This window comes from Hypanus sabinus, chromosome 1 (genome assembly GCF_030144855.1).
Source record: "Hypanus sabinus isolate sHypSab1 chromosome 1, sHypSab1.hap1, whole genome shotgun sequence".
Classification (NCBI taxonomy): domain Eukaryota; kingdom Metazoa; phylum Chordata; class Chondrichthyes; order Myliobatiformes; family Dasyatidae; genus Hypanus; species Hypanus sabinus.
In genome coordinates, this window is record NC_082706.1 from 177,401,977 (window position 1) to 177,427,969 (window position 25,993).

Genomic DNA, 25,993 nt, shown 5'->3' on the forward strand with positions numbered 1-25,993 from the left:
GGATGGGATGAAGCTAAGAGCTGGAAAGGTGATCGGTGAAAGTGATACAGAGCTGGAGAAGGGAAAGGGTCATGGGACGGGAGGCCTCAGGAGAAAGAAGGAGGGGGGAGCACCAGAGGGAGATGGAGAACAGGCAAACAACTAAATATGTCAGGGATGAATGTCAATTCTGGATTGGGTGTTATGAAATTACCCATATTTGTTAGGAAGCTTAAGGTAAAGGAACCCTTATGAGGCAGTGATCATGATATGATAGAATTGCAGTTTAAGAAGGAGATGCTAACATCAGATGTATCAGTATTACCGTGGGGGAAAGGGAATTACAGAGGCATGAGAGAGGAGCAGGTCAAAGATGAATGGAAGGAGACACTAGCAGGGATGATGGCAGAACAGCAATAGCTGGAGTCTCTGGGAGCAAATCAGAAGGCACAGGAAAGATATCCAAAGATGAAGAAATATTCTAAAGGGAGGATGAGGCAACTGTGACTAACAAGGGATGTCAAAGACAGCATAAGAGAAAAAAAGAGGGCATATAATAGAGAAAAATTAGTGGGAAAATAGAGAATTGAGAAGCCTTTAAAAAGCAACTAAAAGGCGTAAAGAGAGAAAAGATGAAGTAAGTTAGCTAATAATGTAAAAGAAGATACAGAAAGCATTTTCAGATATATAAAGAGTAAAAAATAAATGTGAGTGGATATCATGTTACTGGAAAATGATGCTGGAGAGTTAGTAATGGGAGACAAAGAAATAGCAGACAAACTTGATAAGTAATTATTCAGTCTTTACTGTGGAAGACACTAGCAGAATGCCAGATATATGAGAGTGTCAAGGGGTAGAAGTATGTGTTGTTGCTATTACTAAGGGGAAGGTGCTTGGGAGGCAGAATAGTCTGAAGATAGATAAGTCACCTGGACCAGATGGACTACACCCCAGAGTTCTGAAAGAGGGAACTGAAGAGATTGTGGAGGCATTAGTAATGATCTTTCAAGAATCATTAAATTCTGGAATGGTATCATAGGACTGGAAAATTGTAAATGTCACTCCACTCTCTAAGAAAGGAGGGAGGCAGAAGAAAGGAAATTATAGGCCATTTAGTTTGACTTCAATAGTTGGAAAGATGTTGGAGTCTATTATTAAAGAAGAGGTTTTGGGGTACTTGGAAGCACATGACAAAATAGGCCAAAGTCAGCAAGTTTCCTTCAGGGGAAATCTTGTCTGACGAATCTGATAGAATTCGCTGAGAAACTAACAAGCAGGATAGACAAAGCAGAGTCAGTGGATGTTGTTTATTTGGATTTTTGGAAGGCAAGCTGCCACACATGATGTTGCTTAACAAGGTAAGAGCCCATGGTACTACAGGAAAGATACTAGCATAGATATAAGATTGTCTGACTGACTAGTGGAAAGAGAGGGAATAAAGATGGCATTTTCTGGTTGGCTGCCGTTGACTAGTGATGTGCCGCAGGAGTCTTCTTTTCACATTACATGTCAATGATTTGGATGAAGAAATTGATGGCTTTGTGGCCAAATTTGTGAATGGCACACAGATAGGCGAAGGAGCAGGTAGTGTTGAGAAAGCAGTGCCTGCAGAAAGGCTTAGACAGATCGAGGGAATGGGCAATGGAATGGGGGGTGGAAGGTAGAAGAAATCTTTGATAGAAGAAATAAAGGTGTGTAGGATAGCGTGGATGTTTCCTTTGGTAGGGAGTCTAGAACAAAGGGGACAGACTCAGAATAGAGATGAGGAAAAATTTCTTTAGCCAGAGGGTGGTGAATCTGTAGATTTCATTGCCACTAATGGCTGTGCAGGTCAAGTCATTGGGCATATTTAAGTCAGATGTTTATAGTTTTTTAAAAATAACCTGGGTATCAAAGGTTACAGGGAGAAGGCAGGAGAATGGGATTGAGAGGGATAATATATCACCCAGAATGAAATGGCGGACAGACTCAATGGGCCAAATGGCCTAGTTCTGTTCCTATATCTTATGGGCTCATGGACATGAAATTTATTGTTTTGAGCAGCACAACAATGCAAAGACTTAAAATTACTATAAATTATAATAAATAAATAAATATTGCGAGACCAATAGTGAACAATTCAGAAATCTGATGTCAGAAGGGAAGAAGCTGTTTCTGACTCCTGCATCTCCATTTGGACGGCAGTAACAAGAAGACGACATGGCCCAGATGCTACTGGTTCTGAGTGATAGATGCCATCTTTCTGAGGGACGGCCTCATGAAGACGGATATTGATGATAGTGAGCATGTGGTGATGCAGGATTTCAATGACTCATGTATTGAGGCTGCAACATTGCAAAAGAGATTACAAGACTATCTGAATGTATAATTGGTTTGAAACCATAATAATGAACATTTTTGAAGATCCAGGTGGCAGCAAATGGGGCTTTTATTTTGAACCACACACAAAATGCTGGAGGAGCTCAGCAGGCCAGACAGCATCTATGGAAAAAAGTACAACTGGCATTTCTGAATGAGACCCTTCAGCAGGACTGCTGTAAGAGCTTGCTCAGAACGTTGACTGTACTTTTTTCATAGATGCTGTGTGTTGCTTGGATGTCCAGCATCTGCAGATTTTCTCTTGTTTGTGATTTTATTTTGTATCAGTACGTTCTGCCCTTCATCTCCCTCAAAGAAAACTTGAAACATAGAAACATAGAAAACCTATAGCACAATACAGGCCCTTCGGCCCACAAATTAGTGCCGAACATGTCCCTACCTTAGAAATTACTAGGCTTACCCATAGCCCTCTATTCTTCTAAGCTCCATGTACCTATCATATCCACCTCCACCACTGTTGCTAGCAGCCCATTCCAGGCACTCACCACTCTCTGAGTAAAAATCCTACCCCTGACATCTCCTCTGTACCTACTCTCCAGCACCTTAAACCTGTGTCCTCTTGTGGCAACCATTTCAGCCCTGGGAAAAAGCCCCTGACTATCCACATGATCAGTGCCTCTCATCATCTTATTCACATCTATCAGGTCACCTCTCACCCTCCGTCGCTCCAAGGAGGAAAGGCCGAGTTCACTCAACCTATTGTCATAAGGCATGCTCCCCAATCCAGGCAACATCCTTGTAAATCTCTGCACCCTTTCTGTGGCTTCCACATCTTTCCTGTATTGAAGCAACCAGAACTGAGCACAATACTCCAAGTGGGGTCTGACCAGGGTCCTATGTAGCTGAACGTAAGGACTATCCCGTCAGCACCCAAACCCTGCTTGAGATCAACACACTTGAGAACACAATATCGCTGGCAAGAAGCAACTGCACATGGTGAGTCATGCAACCAACTACAGCCTGATTGAGGTATCCTCAAACATTATCCTGGCTGCTGTACAACAACATTGCATCATACAGCAGAGCAAGTCACCGAGTTTGTTTTATTCTACAATCTGCCGAACTACCTGGATTTGCCAGCACCTGCTTATCAGAATAGAGAGGAGACGGAGGAAAAGAGAAAATAAAGCAGGATTCGTCTTTGATCTGGTAATCAGTGAACAACAAACCAGATTTCCCTTTCAAAGAATTCCAGTCTTTCACTCCATTTACAATCTCCCTTAACCCTTCCATCTGTTTCTGACCATCACAGTGTCCACTTGACCACAGAGACAGAATGATAGAGAGCACCAAATCAGCATCGCAGAGCACATTTACTCACGCAGCTATGACACAAAGCCCATCAATGTCAACTGACCGCCCTTGTGTAAATTAATATTTAAATAGAGCAAAACCGCAAAATGTTGGCAGACCAAATGATCCTAGAGCATAAAGCTGGCATTCAAGTGCAGAAAGTATTGAGGAAGGCAAATGGAATGTTGACAAGGAGCTGATTATTGACTTAAGGAGAAGGAAATCAGAGGACTATGAGTCCGTCCTTACCAGGAGATCAGAGTTGGAGAGGGTCAAAAACTTTAAACTCCTCTGTGTAACCATTTGTTAGGAACTGTCCTGGGTCTAGAGCAATTACAAAGAAAGCATGGTGGCACCTCCACTTCCTTAGAGGTTTGCAAAGATCCGGCATGGCATCTAAAACTTTGACAAACTTCTATAGGTATGTGATGGGGAGCATACTGACCGGTTGCATCATGGCCTGGTATTGAAGCACCAATGCCCTTGTACAGAAAATCCTACAAAAAGTAGTGGATATGGCCCAGTATATCACAGTTAAAGCTCTCCCCACCATTGAGACGTGTCCTGTCGCAGGAAAGCAGCATCCAACTTCAAGGACCTGCACTATCTCTCACTGCTGCCATCAGGAAGAAGGTAGAGAAACCTCAGGGCCTTCACCATCAGGTTCAGGATCACTTATTATCCCTCAAGCATAAGCCCCTTAAACCAATGGGTATAACTTCATTCAACTTCACTCCCCCATCACTGAACTGTTCCCACAACCTATCGCTCACTTTCAAGGACTCTTCATCTCATGTTATCAATATTTATTGCTTGCTTGCTTATTTATTTATTTATTAATCTATCTATTTATTTATATTCTTTCTTTTTATTTCTTCTGTATTTACTCAGTTTGCTGTCTTTTGACATTGGTTGTTTGTCCATTCTGTTGGTGCAGGATTGATCCTGCTGTGTTTTTTGACTTTCTGAGCATACCTACAAGAAAACAAATCTCAGGGTTGCATATGATACCAAATATGTACTTCAATTATAAGTTTACTTTGAACTTTGAAGTTTATTAGAGGCATGAAATATAACATTAAGGAGGTTTTTTTGTGCAATTTTCAGGGTACTGGTGGGATTTCTACTGGAATATTGCATATAATTTTGGTCTATATTTAAGGGAAACCATACCTGCATTAGATGCAGCACAGGGAATGTCCACTAAACAGATTCTTGGGATGAAGTGGTGGATATATAAAAACAAATTAAGTTCTGCGTAAACTTGTATGAATTTAGAAGAATGTGAAGTGACATTGATTTGGAGTGGGAGCTGACGGGGTAGGTACAGAGGAAATATCTCTTCTGGTGGGTGTTGTCCGGAGATATGGGGGGTGTGGGGGAGGAAGTAGTTGCAGAATAAGGGATCGCCCATTTAAGGAGGAGCTGAGGAGGAATTTCTTCTTCTAAATGTTGGTGATTCTTTGGATTGACCACTCCAGAGAGTTGCAGAGGTTGACAGGGTATTGGGGAGGGATTGGGGAAGTGGTATTTAGGCCACGTATGGATCAATGGTCAGACCCAATGGACTAATTGGTCCACTCTGCTCCTGTTGCTTTTGCTCTTATAAAGCATTCCTTGCAATGTGTACTTCCTTTATGGACCTGTTGCTGCACTTGAGCTCCTGTGCTAAGTTTCTCGATGGCTGCCACATAGGTAGCAGCAGGTTGCTGACTGTTAATGACTTTGGAGGATGTCCTCGAGGAGTGCTGCCCTGGCTTTGGACCGTACCCAGTGACTCTGAATGTCTGACACACCAAAGTACTTAAAAATAACAGTGCAAAGACCAGCCTGAGGAATGTCAGTACATACATTTTGCCAAGCCATTCTTAGCCCAGGTTTGTACTTCACAACCCCTGGTAATGTCTTAAAGGATGGGCTGCTGTTGTTCTGTGCACCCACAAAGCCCTTTTAGACTCTGCTACTACAGCCATTATGGCAGTAGTCTGATCTTGTATGGTTTACAATTAACCTCCATGAGAGTAATTTGAGCTGGTGTGGCAGGCCGCATGCACCAACTGAGTAGAAACCACACCACTCAGACTCTAAACAGATTGCTTTGCCAAACAAGCTGATATGTTGAGAATTAGATACTGCGTGAGGATACAAATGGCAAAAATATAAATGGAGGTGGCTATGATTTCTCCGTGCTCCTTTTCAGCAGACAAGTCAATAAACTAAATGTTTCTTATATATGTCCATCAGCTTTGACAGGCACATCAAAAATATATGTAATTTTCAGCAGCAGAGCCCATGCGCAACTTTGCCTTTTGAGGAGCCGATACATGGATGTCTTATATCTTCCCAGTATATGGAGGACTTCTGCCTTACTCCCTATCTTGTGTTTGCAAATCTAGGTGCTTACAGTAACCTGTGTTTTGCTAGCACTTCCCGCAATGTAAGGATTGATAGGATGCATTTTACTTCAGCCTTTAACACTCCGTTAGTACACCCAACTTGACAGTGCTAGCCAGTCATGAACCGGGCCCCACAAAGCCATAAGGCAATAAACAGCACGGTGGGCAATGAATTATCTCTGAAATCCTTGTAATAATCTTTATTGTTGACAATGTTGTCAAATGAATGTCCAAAGTTCCTGTATCAATTTCCTTCCCACTATTTTATTGGAAGGATCAAATTATCTAAAATAAATAGAAGAAAGTAGGGATGAAATTACAGAGGAGGGGACTTTAAATGTACTTATATAAGTAAGTTGTTTCCAGCCATTTTTGTTCATAGTCCATTTTTGTTAATGATTCTGATAGATTTGTATTTATTCTCTACAGCCTCCATAGGAACTAAACTACCTAAAAGTAGTTGCTTGCAGTAGTATCTGGATCATACTCATTCTCCTGTCAATAGTATGTACAGAAAATTAAGCTCTTTACCTTCTATTTTTAAAAAAAGCTTATAATTTAGATGTTCCCATAACTGGGAAATGTGCTTCAAAGTCTGCACCAGGACAGAAGCTTTTTCTTAACATGAGCCAGCACAGGAAGCTGCAGCTGCATATCTCTGCTCCCTGCAGCGTGACCTGTACTTCCCTGACAGCTCATTCCATGGGGATAGTTGGCAGAGATTCAGTCCCATGTGTCTCACTCTGCCCGACTACTGTGCAGGCTGACTACACCAGCTAAAATGGTTGCATGTTGAATGTCATCCAGTTCTTGCTGCAGATGGGCAGAAACTGTTTCATTACCTGAATAGCAGAACTAAACAGTGTGCAATCATTGCCAAGTGTTCCCAGTGGTGAGATTATCATAAAGAGAAGGTCATTAAGGAACCAAATGAAGGTAGTGATAAGAAGACATACAGCAGTGAGACAGATCAGCTGACACAACCTTCTTCATCTTCGAGGCCATCTTCAAGAGGCAATGTCTCAAGAAGGCAGCATCTGTCACGAAAGACCCTCACCACCTGGGACAAGAAGGGGAGCACCACTTGTAGTAGGGCTGTATCATTGAAACTCCAATAGGCAGTGGAAACTTGATGAGCAGGTGTGTAGAGGAATTGCTCATAGTTATTCTTAGAACAGAGTTGTACTCGTGGGAGACTTTAAACGCCGCAGTATTGATTGGGCCCACACAGAGTGTTAAGGGCCTAAACAAGGTTGAATTTCTGAAATATGTCCAGGAAAGTTTCCTGGGTCCAATGTATAGAGGGACCTACTTAGGAGAGTGCTATCCTGGACCTTCTCTTGAGAAATGAGACAGGGCAGGTTATTGAAATGACCGTCAGGAAGGACTTTGATTCCAGTGACCATAATTCTGTTGGTTTTGAGATGGTAGTGGAAACAAACAGGATTAAGGTCATAAAGTGGGGCAGGGCCAATTTTGAGAGAATTAGGTAGAATCTGGCAGTGATCAATTAGAAGAGGCAGCTTGAAGGAAAAAGAACGGCTGGCAAGTGGGAGGCTTTCAAGAGTGAGATATCAAGATCCTCAAGGCAGCTTATTCCTGTTACGGCGAACAGTAAACTTGGTAAGTTTAGGGAAACCTGGATCAAGAGATATTGAGGCTCTGATCAAGAAAAAGAAGGAAGCATACATTGGGTTTATGAGGTTGGGGGAGGGCTGGTGAATTTCTCAATGACAATAGAAAAATTAAAAATATACACAGAGGGAAATCAGGCAAAGAGAAGGTATGAGATGAAGCAGGCAGATAAGGTTAAGGAAATCCCCAAGATATTCTATACTAAGAGTAAATGGGTGGCTAGCAAGAAGGTAGTTCCCTTGAGAGCTCAGTAGTCCTGCTTATGTCTCAAGCTGAGGGAAGTGGGCAAGATTTTTAATGAATATTTCTCCTCAGTGTTTACTGAGGATAAAATAATGGTTGCTCAAGTGAGAAGGGAAATAAGTGGAGATGTTTTGGAGAACATTCATATGACCAGGGAGGTTTGCAGCATTGCAGTGCATTAAGGTGGATAAATCCCCAATGCATGGCCAAGTACAGCCTCATATTCAATGTCAGGCTGAAGAAGAAAATACAGAGGACCTTGCAGAGGCATTTGCTTCATTGTAAACCACTGGTGAAGTTTTTGAAGACTGGAAAGTGGTTAAAATTGTTTAAGAAGGGTAGAAAGTATTAGCCAGGAAGCTACAGACAGGTCAGCTGGACATCAGTGCTAGGGAAGTTACTGGAGTGTATTCTGAAGGACTGGATCTATCAGTATAGGGCCTAACGCATCGATGCAATCACAAAGAAGGCAGGCCAGTGGCTCTTCTTCATTAGGAGTTTGAGGAGATTTTCTGTAGGTATAATAATAACTATTTGTAGATCACTTTTCATACAGATGATGTAATTTCATGTGCTTTACAATGGGATAAAAATACAACCATGATAATAAAATAAAAATAAATACAAAAAGAAAAGACATTAAGATATTAGTTAAAAGCAAGGTTAAATAGATAAATGGCAATTCTAAGTATCAACTGAGTCTGCATCCCTTATAGATTTAGGTATTGAATTCCACTGTTTATGAGCATAGTTCAAAAAAGCGGATCTGCCAATTATGTTTTGAGGGAGATTGTTTAAACTTAAGAGAGCAGAAGAAGAAAACCTGAGAGTTTGAGCTAGATTATAAAATGAAAATGATTCTGTGTACTCCGGTCTCAGATGATTAGGAGCCTTAAAAACAAGTAAGAGAACTTTAAAGCCAATTCTAAAAGATACAGGAAGACAATGAAGAGTAGCTAGTCTGGGAGTGACATGTTCCTTGGTTAAAGGTCCAGCAGCAGTGTTCTGAATCAGTTGAAGTTCATCAATAGGTTGCTTTGGAAGGTCAATAAAGAGTGTATTGCAGTAATTTAGTCTATTCAAAATAAAATCATGAACTAGTTTTTCAGCATCATTATGTGACAGAAATGGCCATACCTTTGCGATACTTTTAAAGTGTAGAAATGCTGCTCAAGTCACTTCCTTTATGTGGGATTTAAAATAGAGCAGAGAGTGTTCTGACTGGTTGCGTCACAGCTGGGATGGAGCACCCAGTGAGTCACCGCTGGGATGGAGCACCCGGTTCATCACAGCTGGGATGGAGCACCCGGTGCATCACAGGAGCACCCAGTGTGTCACAGGAGCACCCGGTGCATCACAGCTGGGATGGAGCACCCGGTGAGTCACAGCTGGGATGGAGCACCCGGTGCGTCACAGGAGCACCCGGTGTGTCACAGGAGCACCCGGTGCGTCATAGCTGGGATGGAGCACCCAGTTCGTCACAGCTGGGATGGAGCACCCGGTGAGTCACAGCTGGGATGGAGCACCCGGTGTGTCACAGGAGCACCCGGTGCGTCACAGCTGGGATGGAGCACCCAGTTCGTCACAGCTGGGATGGAGCACCCGGTTATTCCTTTGTTTTGAGCTATTTATTTTGTCATTTGTAGTGACTTTGTGTCTTTGCAGAGACATTGTGCATGGGAGGACATGTATGATGAATCTTTTAGAGTTGTTTGAAAACTTAACCAAAAGGGTAGATGAAGGTCAGGCAGTGCACGTTGTTCACTGGACCTTAGCAAGGCTTTTGACAATTCCTATATTGCAGGTTAGTCTGGAAGGTTAAATTCCATGGTATCCAAAGTGAGCTAGTTAGATGGATTGAAAATTGCCTCAGCGGTAGGAAGCAGGTAGGTGGTTGAAAGTTGTTTCTTGAAATGGAGACCAGTGATTAGTCATGTGCCATGGGTCAGTGTTGGGACCCTTGTTTTTCATTATTTTATAAATAATTTTGATGGGAATGCTCAAAGCTTGATCGGCAAGTTTTCAGATGTTAAGAAATTAGGAGGTGTTGTTGGTACTGAAGAAGGTTATTACAGATTTCTGGGAGGATATTGAACAGTTAAGGAAGTGGGCTGAGAAGTGGCAAATGGATTTCAGTATAAGTAAGTGTGAGGTGATACATTTTTCAAAGTCAAACCAATGTAGGAATACACTATTTATGGTAGGGCATAGAGATCACAATGGAGAAGAAGTGCATAGTTCCTTGAAAATGGTGTCACAGGTAAACAAGATGGAGAAAAATGTTTTCACCATGGTCTTCATCGGTCTAGACATTGAATATAGGAATTGGAGAGGTCCTTTCATCTATTACCCACAAGCATTTAGATCTCCACAGGAGCAAAGACATTGATAAAAATAACAGCTTTCATATTTTTAGCATGTGATCCAAAAGGAGATTAACATGCCATTTGTTAATTTCTCCAGAGAAACAGACAACAAATAAAACACCAGACCTGCCTTAGTGGATGGTTAGTATGATTAGGGTTGATTGACCAAGCATTTAATTAAAGGCATGCTTACTGTGTTACCATAACCATTCCATTCCCCATAGCAACATGTTGGCTGAAACCTCCTGTCTTCACTCAACTGGTGAATGCAGGAGATCTGTGATCAAAATGGAATTTAAAACAAGGTGCAAACTCTCTCCTTTAGTCCTTATGTTTCAATGTTTGATTTCCTAATACTTTCATTTGCACAAGGTCAGATGTCTGTTGTCTCTATGCTAATTTTCAGTTTCATGGAATTGCTGTTTCAGTGAGGTATGTAGGGTTGATGTCAAACACTGCAAAAGAGATCATTTGACTTGGCTGTGGTGAGTGATTTCCTCCTGTTGGATGACAAATGCTAGCAACTTCTTTTTTTACAGTAGTTTGCTGCTAATAATTTTTCTCCTGAGACAACCAACTCTGAATACTGAAACTTTTCTCTCTCTCATCTTGCCATAACCCAGCACCTTGCTTGTGGATGATTAGGGCGAACTGTTATCACTGAAGAGCAAAGTGATTTCTTGACCTCTGAACAGTGGAAATGCGAGCCTTCTGCAACTGGAAGTCACCAGGCCCAGTGTTAAGTTCAAGGTCAAGTTTAATTATCAAGCACCCATACATGAATATGGCCAAATGGAACTGTGTTCCTCCAAGGCCAAGGTGCAAAACTAATTACCAACACCATGACACAAATAGCACTCATGGTTATGATTTCATAAAAACATACAGTCACAAAGAAATAGAATATAAGCCCAAGTCCCTAGGTGGCATGACTGTAGAATTGATGGTAATTTGTACAGATCCAGCTCATTCTTCCAGCGGACGAGCACTGGAAGGCGTCACTGATCAAACTCTGGCGATCAGCACTGACGAGAGGGGATAGACTGTAACCCCCGTATGGATTCCCGCATGCCCCACAGAGGCTCCCCTTCACCATCTTGGCAACTCCTTCTCTATTCAACCGAAACAACTTGGGGCCCAGACTTTGCCACAACCAGGGCAACGCAGCTTCCCTGCCGTCAGTCTTCCCAACGAACCGGTGAACTGGACCTGCAGTATTCTATGTAACCAATGTCCAACAATCATAATAAAAACATCCAAGACAATCACTCACACTGTGGCCCATCTAATGGTAAACAGCAAGTCCAGGCAACACAATGGTACGTAGTAAGTCCAGCTCCATCGCTAATGAGCAACTTTCTGATGGGATAGTCCCAGGGGTACTCGATGTTCTTAATATCCAGCAGTGACCTCTGTTCATAAAAAAGACTTACAAAACAAACAAATACACCTTTGCTTGGAACCAGAGTGGCCACTGTCTGAGATCACCACCATCTTACAACTTATCTCTAACTTCAGAACTTCACTAACAGATTAATTCTCCATTCCACTCCCACTCTGAGTTCTTCATCACTGAATAATAGATTCCTACAGCATAGAAACAAGGCTTTCAGTCCACTCACGCCGACTGGTGAGCACACATCTGTGTTAGTCCCACCTTCCAGCACAGAGTCTGTGGCCTACCGTACCCGGGCAATCCCTGTGTTCATTTGGACAAAGCTCAAAGAACAGTACCTCATATTCTGACAGATTTGCAGACTCAGCAATGAGTTTGATTTCAGAAGCCATTCCAGACTTGTATCTTACCTTGCCAGGCATTTGTTTCTTTCCTCTCTCCTCTCCTATTGAGTTTACATTTCATTCCTTCATACCCATCCTTCGGCTGGCATCATCACTTGTATCTTTCAGAAGCTCCATTTCTCCACTTTATAACAGACAGAATGAAGGGGGGGGGGAATACAGGTGGGTGCATAGAGTTTGTAAGAGTAATACACGTGGTTTTAAACACTTCAGCTGACTACAATTTTGCTTTGACACATATAACTTGATATTAAATGGCATGTTGAACACTTTAAAATAACCAGAAGTGTTCCACACTTTTGACAAATTTGACCACAGCCATGTGAGCTGAGAAGATAACATAAACTTGCCTAAAAAGATGGACTTTAAAGAGAGGCTTTAAGAAAGGAAAAATGTAGTGAAGCAGAAGACTTAAAGAGGAAATTTCAGAGCTACTATTATTAGGATGATTAAGTGTTGGTCTGATCAATAGGAGAGCATTGTAAGTGCACAGACATAACGGGGAAAGACGGTAAAAAAACAAACAAGCGTGATATTCTTGCAATAAAACTGCAGTCTTTGCAACAGAAATTTGTGGTTACATATCAGAGTCAAGATGAACAAACTGTATTAAAGCTACTAATAAAAATGGACAGCCAAAATACTGTTGTTTTGGTATTCTTACTTTAGTAATCTACTAAAAGTGAAATACAAATTCAAAAACATAAAATAAAAATGTTTATAAAGCTATATATAATTAACTAATTATGTATTTTCGATTATAATCAGGCATCCAATCCATACTGGTCAACCCGTGGCAGTTCCACGGTAGGATCAGGGGGTCGATTCCGTTGTCCTTCCTGTCGACATGAAGTGGTTCTGGACAGACATGGAGTTTATGGTCTTCAAAGAAACCTACTTGTTGAAAACATTATTGACTTATACAAGCAAGAGTCAATCAGGTACCTCTAGTAATCAGCATGAAGTTTTAATATTTGATCTTGGAAATAAGTTTAATGAACTTTGAACAAGGTAACGTTGCTATTAGACATTCTTTTGCCCTTTTCTATTTTTCTTTCCCCCTCCCTTTCCATCTGTACTCCTCCCCTCCCTCTTTCCTCCATCCCCCTTCATCTCCCTTTCTTAACCTTGAATCAGGCTTGTGATCCAATCGTTTTACAGGATTCAATGTAAAATGTTGTTGATGATGCTCCCATGAATAGTTGGAATAGTTCAATATGAATATGCACTAAAATCTTTGAACACGTGGAGTAGCATAAAGCAATGTGCAGTGCACATTTCAGTATAATAGCATTGTTTGTTTTGCTCATTTGAAACTGTGGTCATTCACTGCTACAGACTTTTACTGGAGAATTGAAGTCTGTTTTGGCATTAGTTAAAAGGAGACTAACCTTACCTGTTTCATTACAATAGGATCTAAGGCATCTGACATCTTGTAGCTGCGACTGCTATTAATTAGTTCAGTTGGTGTTCACTCACAATCCTTATTATCAATGTCTTTGGCCATCCACTGTCAGAAAAAGAGATGAAACTTTTAAGCTATGTGTACCATTTTGAGGCACAACTACTCATTATATTAATGCACTTCATTAGGTATTAATATTGAAGTAGTAAAATGGATTCAACAGTGGCTGGATAGGAGATACCAGAAAGTAGTGGTGGATAACTGTTTGTCAGGTTGGAGGCCGGTGACTAGTGGTGTGCCTCAGAGATCTGTACTGGGTCCAATGTTGTTTGTCATATACATTAATGATCTGGATGATGGGGTGGTAAATTGGATTAGTAAGTATGCAGCTGATACTAAGATAGGTGGTGGTGTGGATAATGAAGTAGGTTTTCAAAGTTTGCAGAGAGATTTAGGCCAGTTAGAAGAGTGGGCAGAAAAATGGCAGATGGAGTTTAATGCTAATAAGTATGAGGTGCTACATTTTGGTAGGAGTAATCAAAATAGGACATAAATGGTAGGGCTTTGAGGAATGCAGTAGAACAGAGCGATCTAGGAATAATGGTGCCTAGTTCCCTGAAGGTGGGATCTCATGTAGATAAGGTGGTGAAGAAAGCTTTTGGTATACTAGCCATTATAAATCAGAGCATTGAGTATAGGAGTTGGGATGTAATGTTAAAATTGTACAAGACATTAGTGAGGCCAAATTTGGAGTATTGTGTACAGTTCTGGTCACCGAACTATAGGAAAGATGTCAACAAAATACAAAGGAGATTTACTAGAATGTTACCTGGGTTTCAGCACCTAAGTTACAGAGAAAGGTTGAACAAGTTAGGTCTTTATTCTTTGGAGTGTAGAAGGTTGAGGGGGGACTTGATAGAGGTATTTAAAATTATGAGGGGGATAGATAGAGTTGACGTGGATAGGCTTTTTCCTTTGAGAGTAGGGGAGATTCAAACAAGAAGACATGAGTTGAGAGTTAGGGGGCAAAAGTTTAGGGGTAACGCAAGGGGGATCTTCTTTACTCAGAGAGTGGTAGCTGTGTGGAACGAGCTTCCAGTAGAAGTGGTAGAGGCAGATTTGATATTGTCATTTAAAAAAAATTGGATAGGTATATGGACAGACAAGGAATGGAGGGTAATGGGCTGAGTGCATGTTGATGGGACTAGGTGAGAGTAAGCGTTCAGCACAGACTAAAAGGGCCATGTTTCCATGCTGTAATTGTTATATGTTATATGGTTATATATGCTCACTGACTCCCTTGGCTAGCTCATCTATACTTCCTCCCATCCAGCCTCCTGTAAAGATTTTTCTCATTTTCCCAGTTCCTCCTTCTCCATTAAATTCACTCCAATGATAAGGTGCTCAGAAGCATCTGCAATGGATCATCCTTCACAATTTCTACCAGGTGCAGGCAGAAACCATCACTGCAAGCTTGAGGAACAATACCTCATCTTCCATCCGGACACATAGTAGCCTTCCAATCTTCAGCTTTGAATCTCAGACTATTAGATTAGATGCAGGGTCATACACTGTGGCAGAAGGTATAAAGGTGTGGACATTTTCTAAATGGGAAGAAACTTCAAAAATCAGAGATGCAGAGTCCACCTTAAAAGTTACCTTGTTCAGACTCTTGAACAAACCAGATAACTACACTCACTTGCCTCATCATTGAGGTGCTCCTACAACCAATGATCTCACTTTAAGAACTCTTTACCTTATTGTTTCATGTTCTTGTTATTTATTACTATTTATTTATATATGCGTCTGCACACTTTGTTGTCTTCAGTGAGTTGATCTTTCATTGATCCTGTTTATAGTTACTAATCTATAGATTTCCAGAGTCTGCCCACAGGAAAATGAATCTCAGAGTTTTGCAAGGTGACACATATGTACTTTGATAGTAAGTTTACTTTGAGGTTGAGTCAGTGGTAAGGAATGTAAATGCAATGTTAGCATTCATTTTAAGAGGACTAGAGTACAAATGATATCCTGAGGTTTCATAAGGTACTGGTTCGACCACACTTGGAGTATCAGGAGCTGTTTTGTGCTCCTTATCCAAAGGATGTGCTAGCATTGGAAAGGGTCCAGAGGAGGTTCATAAGATTGATCTCAGGAATGAATCAGATACCAGCTGAGGAGCATTTGATGGCTCTGGACCTGTAACCACTGGAGTTTAGAAGAATGAGATGGGACCTCATTAAAACATACTACATACTAAAACTCCTAGATAAAATGGAAGTGTGTGAGGATGCTTCCTATAGTGTGGGAGTCTAGGACCAGAGGGCACAATCTCAGCAGAGGGGGACGTTCATTCAGAACAGAGATGTGAAAAAAAATATATTTAGCCAGAAGGTGTAAATCTGTGGAATTCATTGCCACAGACAGCTGTGCAGGCCACAGCATTGGATATATTTAAGGTGGAAGTTGATAAGTTCTTGATTAATCAGGGCATCAAAGGTTATGGGGAGAAGGCAGGAGAATGGGGCTCAGAGGGATAATAAATCACCCATGATAGAATGGCAGAGCAGACACAATGGGCCAAATTCCCTAATTCTGTTCCCATGTCTTACGGTCTTATTCCTTTCTGTCTGTATAAGAACTGGCTAAAATGATCCCGGAAATGAAAGGATTAAGCTGTGTGGAGCTCTGGGCCTAAATATGTTGACATTTAGAAGAATGAGTGGGGATCTCACTGAAACCTACCGAATATTGAAAGGTCTAGATGGAGTGGGCATGCAGAGAACGCTTCAAATAGTGGGAGAGTCGAGGACCAGGTGACACAGTCCCGGAAGTGAAGGTATCTATTTAGAACAGAGATGAGGAGGCATTTCTTCAGCCAGAGAGTGGTAAATCTGTGGAACTCATTACCACAGGTGGCTGTGGAGGCCAAATGTATTGGGTATATTTAAAGCAGAGGATTATAGGTACCCTGAAGAAGTTTAAATCGTCTCTTTGACAGGAGTTCAGTGAAACCCTCTCTGTTTGCTCCCCCTCTGTGATGTCTGCTGCCCTCCAACTCTTTGACCAATTGCTCACTGAGACCCATTACCACAACCATGTATTCTTGCTGGGAGCTTGTCTTCGCTGCCATCCCATAACACATGACTTCCAGCTCTGTTCTCAGATCTCTCAGTTTGAACCCACCGAGGATCCCAGGTACTCTTGTTCAGTTAACTGCTTCTCCCTCCGCATTCGACACACCGCCCTTTCCACCATGCAGAGCTCTGTCTCAGTTGCTGCCACAGCTCTGGACCTCTCTCTCTCTGCTGCCTGTCATGGACCTCTCTGATATTTTCTTCTTCGCCAGATCCATGGTTTCAATCGTCAGTTCTTTGGCTTCCTATGGCATGAATATTGATTTCTCCTTCTAGTAAACAAATTCCACCCACTCCCTCCATTCCCCACACTGACCTTTTACTTCTTCACACCTGCCTATCACTTCCTTCTGGGTCCCCTCCTCCTTCCCTTTCTCCTCTGGTCTACTCCCCTCTCCTATCAGCTTCTTTCTTCTCCAACCCTTGACCTTTCCCACCCACCTAGCTTCACCTATCGCCTTTCGGTGGCCTCTTTCTCCTCCCCCCACCTTTTTATTCTGGCATCTTCCCCTGTCTTTCTCAATCCTGAAGAAGGGTATCAGCCTGATTCTTCGATTGTTTATTCATTTCCATAGATGCTGTCTAACCTGCTGAGTTCTTCCAGCATTTTGTGTGCATTGCTTTGGATTTCAGCATCTGCAGACTTTCGCTACTTTAAGGGTGTCAAAGGTTATGGGGAGAAGACAGAAGAATGGGGCCGAAAAGGAAAATAAACCAGTCATGATCGAATAGAAGAGCAGTATAGCCTAATTCTGCTCCCATGTCCAGGTTACCTGGTGGTGCAGTGGCATCTGCACCAGACTTTGAGACAACTGGTCCTGGGTTCGAATCTGGCTGGCTCCTTTGAGTGTTGAGCTAGTGAGTTGGCTGACAGAAAGCTAATGGCACAGTAAAGTTGCTGCCCAGAGTGCAGAGAGGAATAACTAACTCCTGTGTCTTATAGACTTATGGTCTTATTTCTTGAACCAGTTTTTCCTCATAGAGAGATAGCACTGAAATATACCCTACTAAATTTTTCTCTCCCAGTTCTCACAAAGGGTCTAGGATGTGAAACATAGAACATAAAAAACAGAATGCTCCATAATCAGACTAACCCTTCTGTCCTACACAATCCATAACCCTCCAGTTTTCTTACGTCCTGAAATATACCTATTATATCAGCCTCTACCACCACCTCAGATGCTGTGTTCCAGGCAGCTACCATTCTGTTTGTTATAAAAAACCCTACCTCTGACATCTCTCCTTAATCTTGACTACATGTCCTCTGATATTGGCCATTGCTGCCCCGGATGAAAGGCAATGACTGTATACTCATCTGTGCTTCTCATAGTCTTATCCACCTCTATCAAGTTGCCTCTTATCCCCCTTTGCTCCAAAGAGGAAGATCCTAAATCACTCAACTTTTCCTCGTAAGACATGTTCTCTAATCCAGGCAGCATCCTGGTAACTCTCCTCGGCACCCTCTCTAAAGCTTCCACATCCTTCATATAACAAGACAACCAGAAATGAACACAATAATCCAAGTGTGGTCTGATTTGCTGTGTGTTTCTAGCGCTTTCTGCTTTCATTTCACATTTCTAGCAATTACATTTTTTTTTACTCAGCCCATTTTGAATGTGATTTCAGACATCGCAGTTGGAGCTCTGTTTTAAAGAAACTTTTATATTGACTGTGAATAGGATCCTGTAGCACAAAATGCATTCTCAGATTACGTCATCTGATTGGTTGGTTTAAAGTTCTTGAATTGAACTGCTTGAGAAGAACGTAAAACAACAGATTTTCTCTTCCTCCTCCACCCAGTGGAGTCCAGCACTGCAAAGCAAATTCCTTTGACTAATGGTTTCAGAATTATAAACAGTGAGTTTATTTAAAACCAATTTACCTCAGAAATGAATGCCACAAATTAGCATGAGCTCAAGCTTATGACATTGACAAGTCAATCATGTGAGAAATGTACTAAAAATAATTGTCTTGCTATTAGGATTTGTTTTTATATGTTACAGCTAGCATTTATCGTCAGCAGGACGTATATGACATTCAAATACATGTAAATCAAAGTTTTTATTTGGGCATTTGTCAGAATGCTTAATTCAGCCAGAAGACCATAAAACATAGGAGCAGAATTAAGCCATTGAGCCCATCGAGTCTGCTCCACCATTCCAGCATGGCTGATTCTAGATCCCACTCAACCCCATACGCCTGCCTTCTTGCCATATCCTTTGATGCCCCGACCAATCAGGAAACACTAATTTTCACTTTAAATCTTCTCACTGCCTTAGCCTCCACAGCTATCTGCGGCACAGCAGTCCACAGATTCACTATCCCCGGCTAAAAAAATTCCTCCTTACCTCTGTTCTAAAGGGTCACATCTCAATTTTGAGGCAGTGCTTTCTAGTTCTGGGCATGCCCACCATAGGAAACATCCTCTCTACATCCACTTTATCTAGTCCTTTCAACATTCGGTAGGTTTCAATGAGATCCCCACGCATTCTTCTAAGTTCCAGTGAGTACTGTACAGGCCCAAAGCTGCTAAAGACTCCTTATATGTTAACCCCTTCATTCCCAGAACCTCCTCCGGACTCTCCCCAATGACAACATATTCTTTCTGAGATATACAGCCCAAAACTTTTGACAATACTGTAAGTGTGGCCAGCCTAGTATCTTATAAAGCCTCAGCATTATCCCCTGGCTTTTATATTTGATTCCCTTGAAATAAATGCCAACATTACATTTGCCTTCTTTACCACAAACTCAACCTGTGAATTAAACTTTTGGGAGTCTTGCATGAGAACTCCCAAGTCCCTTTGTACCTCTTAAGTTTGAATTTTCTCCTCGTTTAGATAATAGACTGCACTTTTTTTCCTTTTACCAAAATGCATTATCGTACTTTTCCCAACACCGTGTTCCATCTGCCCATTCTTCCAATTTGTTTAAGTCCTTCTGCAATCCCATTGCTTCCTCAGCACTACCTTCATATCATCAGCAAACCTTGCCACAAAGCCATCAGTTCCATCTAAATTATTGACAAACAATGTGTGGTCCCAATACTGACCCCGAAAGAACACCACTAATCACTGACAGCCAACCAGAAAAGGCCGCCTTTATTCCCTCTCACTGTTTCCTGCCTGTCAACTATTCCTCGATCCATGCCAGTATCTTTCCTGTAATCCCATGGGATTTTATCTTGTTAAGTAGCCCCATGTGTAGCACCTTATCAAGTGCCTTCTGAAAATCCAAGTAAATGACAACCACTGTCTCCCCTTTGTGCACTCTGCTTGTTACTTCCTCAAAGAACCCTAACAGATTTGTCAGGTAAGGTTTCCCTTTAAAGAAACCATGCTGACTTTGACTTATTTTATCATTAGTCTCCAAGTACCCTGAAACATTGTCTTTAATAGTGGACTCCAAAACCTTTCCAGCCACTGAGGTTAGGCTAACTTGCCTATAATTTCCTTTCTTTTGCTTTCCTCGCTTCTTAAAGAGTGGAGTGACATTTGCAGTTTTCCAGTCTTCTGGAACCAGGCCAGAATCAAGTGATTCTTGAAAGATCATGACCAATACATGTGCTATCTCTTCAGCAACCTCTCTCAGGACTCTGGGATGTAGTCCATTTGGTCCAGGTGACTTATCCACCTGAAGTCCTTTGAGTTTGCCTAGCAATTTTTCCTTTGTAATAGCAGTGGCACTCACTGTACCCTGACAGTCAAGGATGTCTGGCACACTGTTAGTGTCTTCCACAGTGAAGATTGATGCAAAGCACTTAATAACTTCATCCACCATTTCTTTGTCCCCCATTACTACCTCACCAGCATCATTTTCCAGTGGTCCAATATCAACTCTCACCTCCTTTTTACTCTTTACATAACTGAAAAATCTTATGCTATTCTGCTTTAAATTATTGGTTTGTTTGCCCTCATATTTCACCTTTTCCCTTCTTATGGCTTTTTTAGTTACCTTTTGTTGGATTTTAAAAACTTCCCAATCATTCAACTTCCCACTCACTTTTGCTGCATTATATGCCCTTTCCTTGGCTTTTATGCAGTCCTTAACTTCCCTTGTCAGCCGCGCCATTTCAGAACTTATTTGTCTGTGGGGCATATCTATTCTGCGCCTTGTGAACTATTCACAGAAACTTCAGCCACCATTATCCTCCTCCAATCTACCCGGGCAAGCTCCTCTCTCATGTCTCTGTAATTCTCTTTATTCCATTGTGATACAGATACATGTCAGTTATGCTTCTCCCTCTCAAATTGCAGTATGAATTCAATCATATTACAATCACTGCCACCAACCTGATTTCCCAATCTCCTTGCATGTTGAAGTCCCCCATTACAATTGTGACATGACCCTTGTTACATGCCTTTTCCAACTTCCTTTGCAATCTCAACCCCACATCTTGGCTATAATTTGGAGATCTATATATGATTCCCATAATGGTTTTTCCACCCTTGCAGTTTCCTAACTCCACCCACAAAGATTCGACATTCTCTGACCCCATGTCATCTCTTTCTAAAGATGCAATTCCATCTCTTACCCACCGAGCCACACCACAGCCTGTCCTTTCAATACAAAGTACATCCTTTGATGTTAAGCTCCCAATTATGCCATGACTCTGTGAGGCCCACAACATCATGCCAATCAATCTCTAATTGCACCACAATTTCATCCAGCTTATTCCGAATGCTACGCACATTTAAATACAACACCTCCAGTCCTGCATTCTTCACCCTTTGGAATTTTGTTTCTGTGGTACGACTTAACTCTTTGCTCTGTCTGCAGTTGTACCCAATCATTGGCTTGCCCTTCCTTACATTCATGTTACATCCATCATCTACTTGTAAACCTGCTGGCTCATCCTCAGCTCTATCATGCTGATTCTCATCCCCCTGCCATATTAGTTTAAACCAATTCCAACAGCACATAAGGTTATAATAGCAGAAAAATACATTCACAAAAAAAATTATACTCCAATTCCCTATTCGGACTGCCTTGTTCATGGGATGTTGTCCTGGTCTAGCTTGATCTTCCACCAAGTGAACACTAGAGGACAGCACCGAGCAAACACTGGAGAGCAACTCTGACAGGAGGGGCCGCCCCCAACCCAGTATGGATTCCTGCAGACCTGAACAGACCTCTACTCTCTCTCACACCACCTTGGCGTCTCCTTTCCTGGGCAGCTGCAACAGGTAATAAGGCGGCATGAAGATCTTGTCCACCAACAACCAAGACAACGCAGCTCCACAGTCTCAACACAGTCTCACCAGTGAACCAAACTTGCAGCATTCTACATTATCAATGTCCAACAGGGTCTTGCAATCACCAAAAAAGCATCCAAGATAATCACTCGTGCCTCTGCGGCACGGCAACGAGTCCAGGCAACAACACAACAGCGGTGCACTGTAGGCCCAGCTCCAGCGCTGTCGAGCAGCTGATGGGGTAGACCTGTAGTACTTGATGTTCTTAATATACAGCGGTGTCTTGCGATCATAAAAAAAGACATAAAGGACAAACAATTCTATCGCTGGGTTCACACGAGCACACACACACACACACACACACACACACACACACACACACACACACACGCACACACGCACGCACGCACACACACACACACACACACACGCACACACAGACATACACACACACACACACACACACACACACACACACACACACACACACACGCACACACAGACATACACACACACACACACACACACACACACACACACACACACACACACACACACACACACACACACACACACACACGTACACACAGACATACACACATGCATAATCACATCTGCATACATGCCCACTTTTGGACATGAATGTTAACGGAAAAGGACCGGTTATTCCAAATTTTTGCTGAATCAATAAAGTTAGCTCCATTCTGTTTCAGTGGCCATTCATTTTGTTTTACTCTCATCAGCTGATCCACTTCATGACAGAAGACGACTTTCTCATGTGTCTTTTGGAGGCTCAATACACCGTATCATCCAAATTGCCCTTATCAATGTTCTCTGTTACATCAGCAAAATGCAGAATTTGTTAAATATTCACAAAGTTGTGCAGGGTTCCATAGTTGTTAAAGAGACTTCCAATGCTTGAATGTTGTTTCTAAGAGCTTCCTAGCAACAATAGGATGCATGTGGTTGGGAGGTGGGGGGAGGTGGATAGAATGAATACAACCCTGGAGAGAGACCAGAACTGAATGGGGCAGCGTTAACTATGTGGGGCAGAGTGGCCAGGTCACCCTAACACAGGCCATCTTGCCACCCACTGTCAAATTTAGAGCCACAGAATTTGTATAGCACGAAAACAGGTCACTTAGACCAAATTATCCACACAAATAAGTGGGCACCTTTCATAATGACCCCATCTCCCAGCATTTCATCCACTGCTCTCTATGTCTGAAATTTTAAGTGTTCACCTAGACATGTCATACTGCAACCCAGCTTCAATCATTCTCTCAGGCAGTGTATTCAAGTAATTACCACTCTCCAGTAAAGAAGGTCCCCTTATTTTCCCTCTAATCTCTTTACTTTACCATAATCTATGCCCTCTAGTTTTATCTACCTCTGTTATGGGGATAAATTTCCTGCAGTTCACCTAATCTAACTGCACTACATACTCCACCCCAGGCAGCAGGCTGCTGAATCTCTATGTAAACCATAATGGGTCAAGTCATCCTGACACAGTACCTCTTACCACCCACAGTCACAATTAACTTGGTCATATACACAGGACCCAGATAGTTGGCTCGCAGCACCCTAGACCCAATGGTGTGTACCAGATGACAACTGGCCATGAGGAAACCCAACCTCCAAAACTGCTCTGGTAGCCTATGACAGTCAGAAAATCCAAGGGCAACTGTAAAATTTGGCACTGATTTTAAGATTTTAACATGTCTCTGATTACTTTAGTAATTTTGAAAGTTATCAAACTAACTATTATAAAATATATATATTTAAAAAAATATACTAACTTTTGTTTATCAAAAACACACAAAAGTGCAGATAATAAACAATAAAATTTATTGAAATAGTTACAAAGTTATCTTCCCCTTATTTTTTTCTGATTTATATAAGTTTTAATTGCATCTGCTTTATAATTGCTAAGTCAATGATCCTCAGACTATTCTAATACCATTTTAACTCAACATTACCATTTCATTCAGCAATCAAACTGCACAGCTTGAATTTATTTAGATTGAGCCATGGCACAAGTGGGTTAGGAAGTGTTCAGAGGAGAAGAATAGGTGTGACCGCACCTGAGACTATTAGCACCCACTCATCCTTGACCAGTCCTCAGTTATTCAGTGCAAGATAAACCTACCAGGACATGTTGAGTCGTCCTTCTTTCAGTTCAGTTCATTTAGATGGTTCAGCTAAACATTGTTGCCTCCATGAAGTCCCATTACTTCATCCTGAAGAGGAATTGAAGTTGACGACTGGGGAAATATGGATCGGCTATGATCTTACTGAACGGTGGGACAGCTTTAAGTAGCTAGATGCCCTACCCCTGGCCCTATTTTCTCAATTACATATATCTCTGGCCCAACCTCATGTCTGTTTGGAAAGATAACTCAATCACTGATGTTTCACTCCACTGTACTTTCCAAGACATGAACATTTGCCAATCAGTCAGCCTGTATTGAAGATGAGTTTGCCAGAACAAGCACTTACGTCTCATGTATTTTGGAAGGTGATCACCAGTAGGGGAAGGCAGATGACTTTTCCCATTAGGCAGTTTTCACTGAAACACCAAGGACTAGAAATTCATCTGTGTAATTTTTTCACATTTGAACAGCATTAGCAATCACTGCTTCAAAAAACTCTAAAGAAATGGTGAAATTCATTTGCACCAACATCAAGATAGCACTAGTATGACTAGCCCCATTTAAGAACATAAGAAATAGGAGCAGAAGTAGGCCATCTGGCCTGTCAAGCCTGCTCCACCATTCAATAAGATGATGGACTCATTTCCACCCACCTGCCTTTCCCCGTACCCCTTAATTCCCCTTCTATGCAAAAATTGTCTTAAATATATTTACTGATGTAGCCTCCACTGCTTCATTGGGCAGAGAATTCCACAAATTCACCATTCTTTGGGAAGAGCAGTTCCTCCTCATCTCCATCCTAAATCTACTCCCCCAAATCTTAAGTCTATGACCCCTGGTTCTAGTCTCACCTACCAGTGGAAACAATTTTTGTCATAACTCTGACCTCAAGGAGTAAGTTTAAAGAGGTTTTGTTGAGTTGCTAGAAAAGTTCAAAGTAAATTTATTATCAAGGTACATATATGCCATCGTACACAACCCTGAGATTCATTTTCTTGCAGGCATTCACAGTAAATATAAAGAAACACAACAAAATCAATGGAAAACTGCAGACAACAAAGAAGAACAACCAACCAATGTGCAATAGACAACAAATCGCGCAAATGCAAAAAGAAATAATATTAATATTGATAATAATAAATAAGCAATACATATTGGGAAAATGAGATGCAGAGTCCCTAAAAGTGAGTCCATGGGTTTTGGAATTATTTCAGTGTTACAGTGATTGAAATTATCCCCTCTGGTTTGAAAGCATGTCAAGGGGTAATAACTATTGCTGAACCTGACTGTGTGGGACTTGAGCTCCTGTATCTCTCCCTGATGGTGTCGTCAGCAAACTTAAATATGGCATTGGATCTGTGCTTAGCCTCGTGGTCGTAAGTGTAAAGCAAGTAGAGCAGGGGGCTGTGCGCACAGCCTTGTGGTGCATCTTTACTGATGGAGATTGAGGAGGAAAACTGTCGTTGCCAATGCAAACTGACAGAAGTCTGCAAGTGAGGAAATCAAGAATCCAGTTGCACAAGGAGGCCTAGGTCTTGGAGCTTATTGAATAGTTTTGAGGGAATAATAGTGTTGAACGTACAGCTATAGTCAATGAACACCATCCTGATATATTCATCAACGTCTATAGCAAGCAAACCCAAGTGACCGCACTGCTCTCAATCCCAGAAACCCTGCTGAACCTTTCCACTGTGGTGCTCACTGCTAATGTGAGTTAAGAAAATCCATTAGCCAAATGAGGGGCCGTCCTTTTTTGATCAATTCAACTTTTGCATTCACAACTGAAGGGGCATTTTACTGCATTGCAGATATATGTAAAGGCCACCCCTCTGCCTAATATCTGCTGTGAGTCCTTCTGTTGGGTGTATTTTTCCAATTCACCAAGTGTCTCAATCTATTGAAAGTAAAATGTTTTGTTCAAGACTGAGTGACTGGCCAGATGTTGGTATCTTGGAAAGTACAATGATATTTTCAAAGTTGTCCCTGCAAGATTTCTTCTGGCCAGCTGCTAT

At 41.7% G+C, this 25,993-nt stretch overlaps 1 protein-coding gene across 2 annotated transcripts in view; it reads left to right on the top strand.

Annotated features, from left to right (window-relative positions):
- Nucleotides 1-25,993, top strand: part of trim55a (tripartite motif containing 55a) — a 75,561-nt gene that overhangs the window by 7,847 nt on the left and 41,721 nt on the right. For both annotated transcript variants that reach the window (XM_059952722.1, XM_059952801.1), the window contains exon 2: nt 12,860-13,032. In XM_059952722.1, the coding sequence (XP_059808705.1) occupies nt 12,860-13,032 (173 nt within the window). The remainder of the gene's footprint in view (nt 1-12,859; nt 13,033-25,993) is intronic.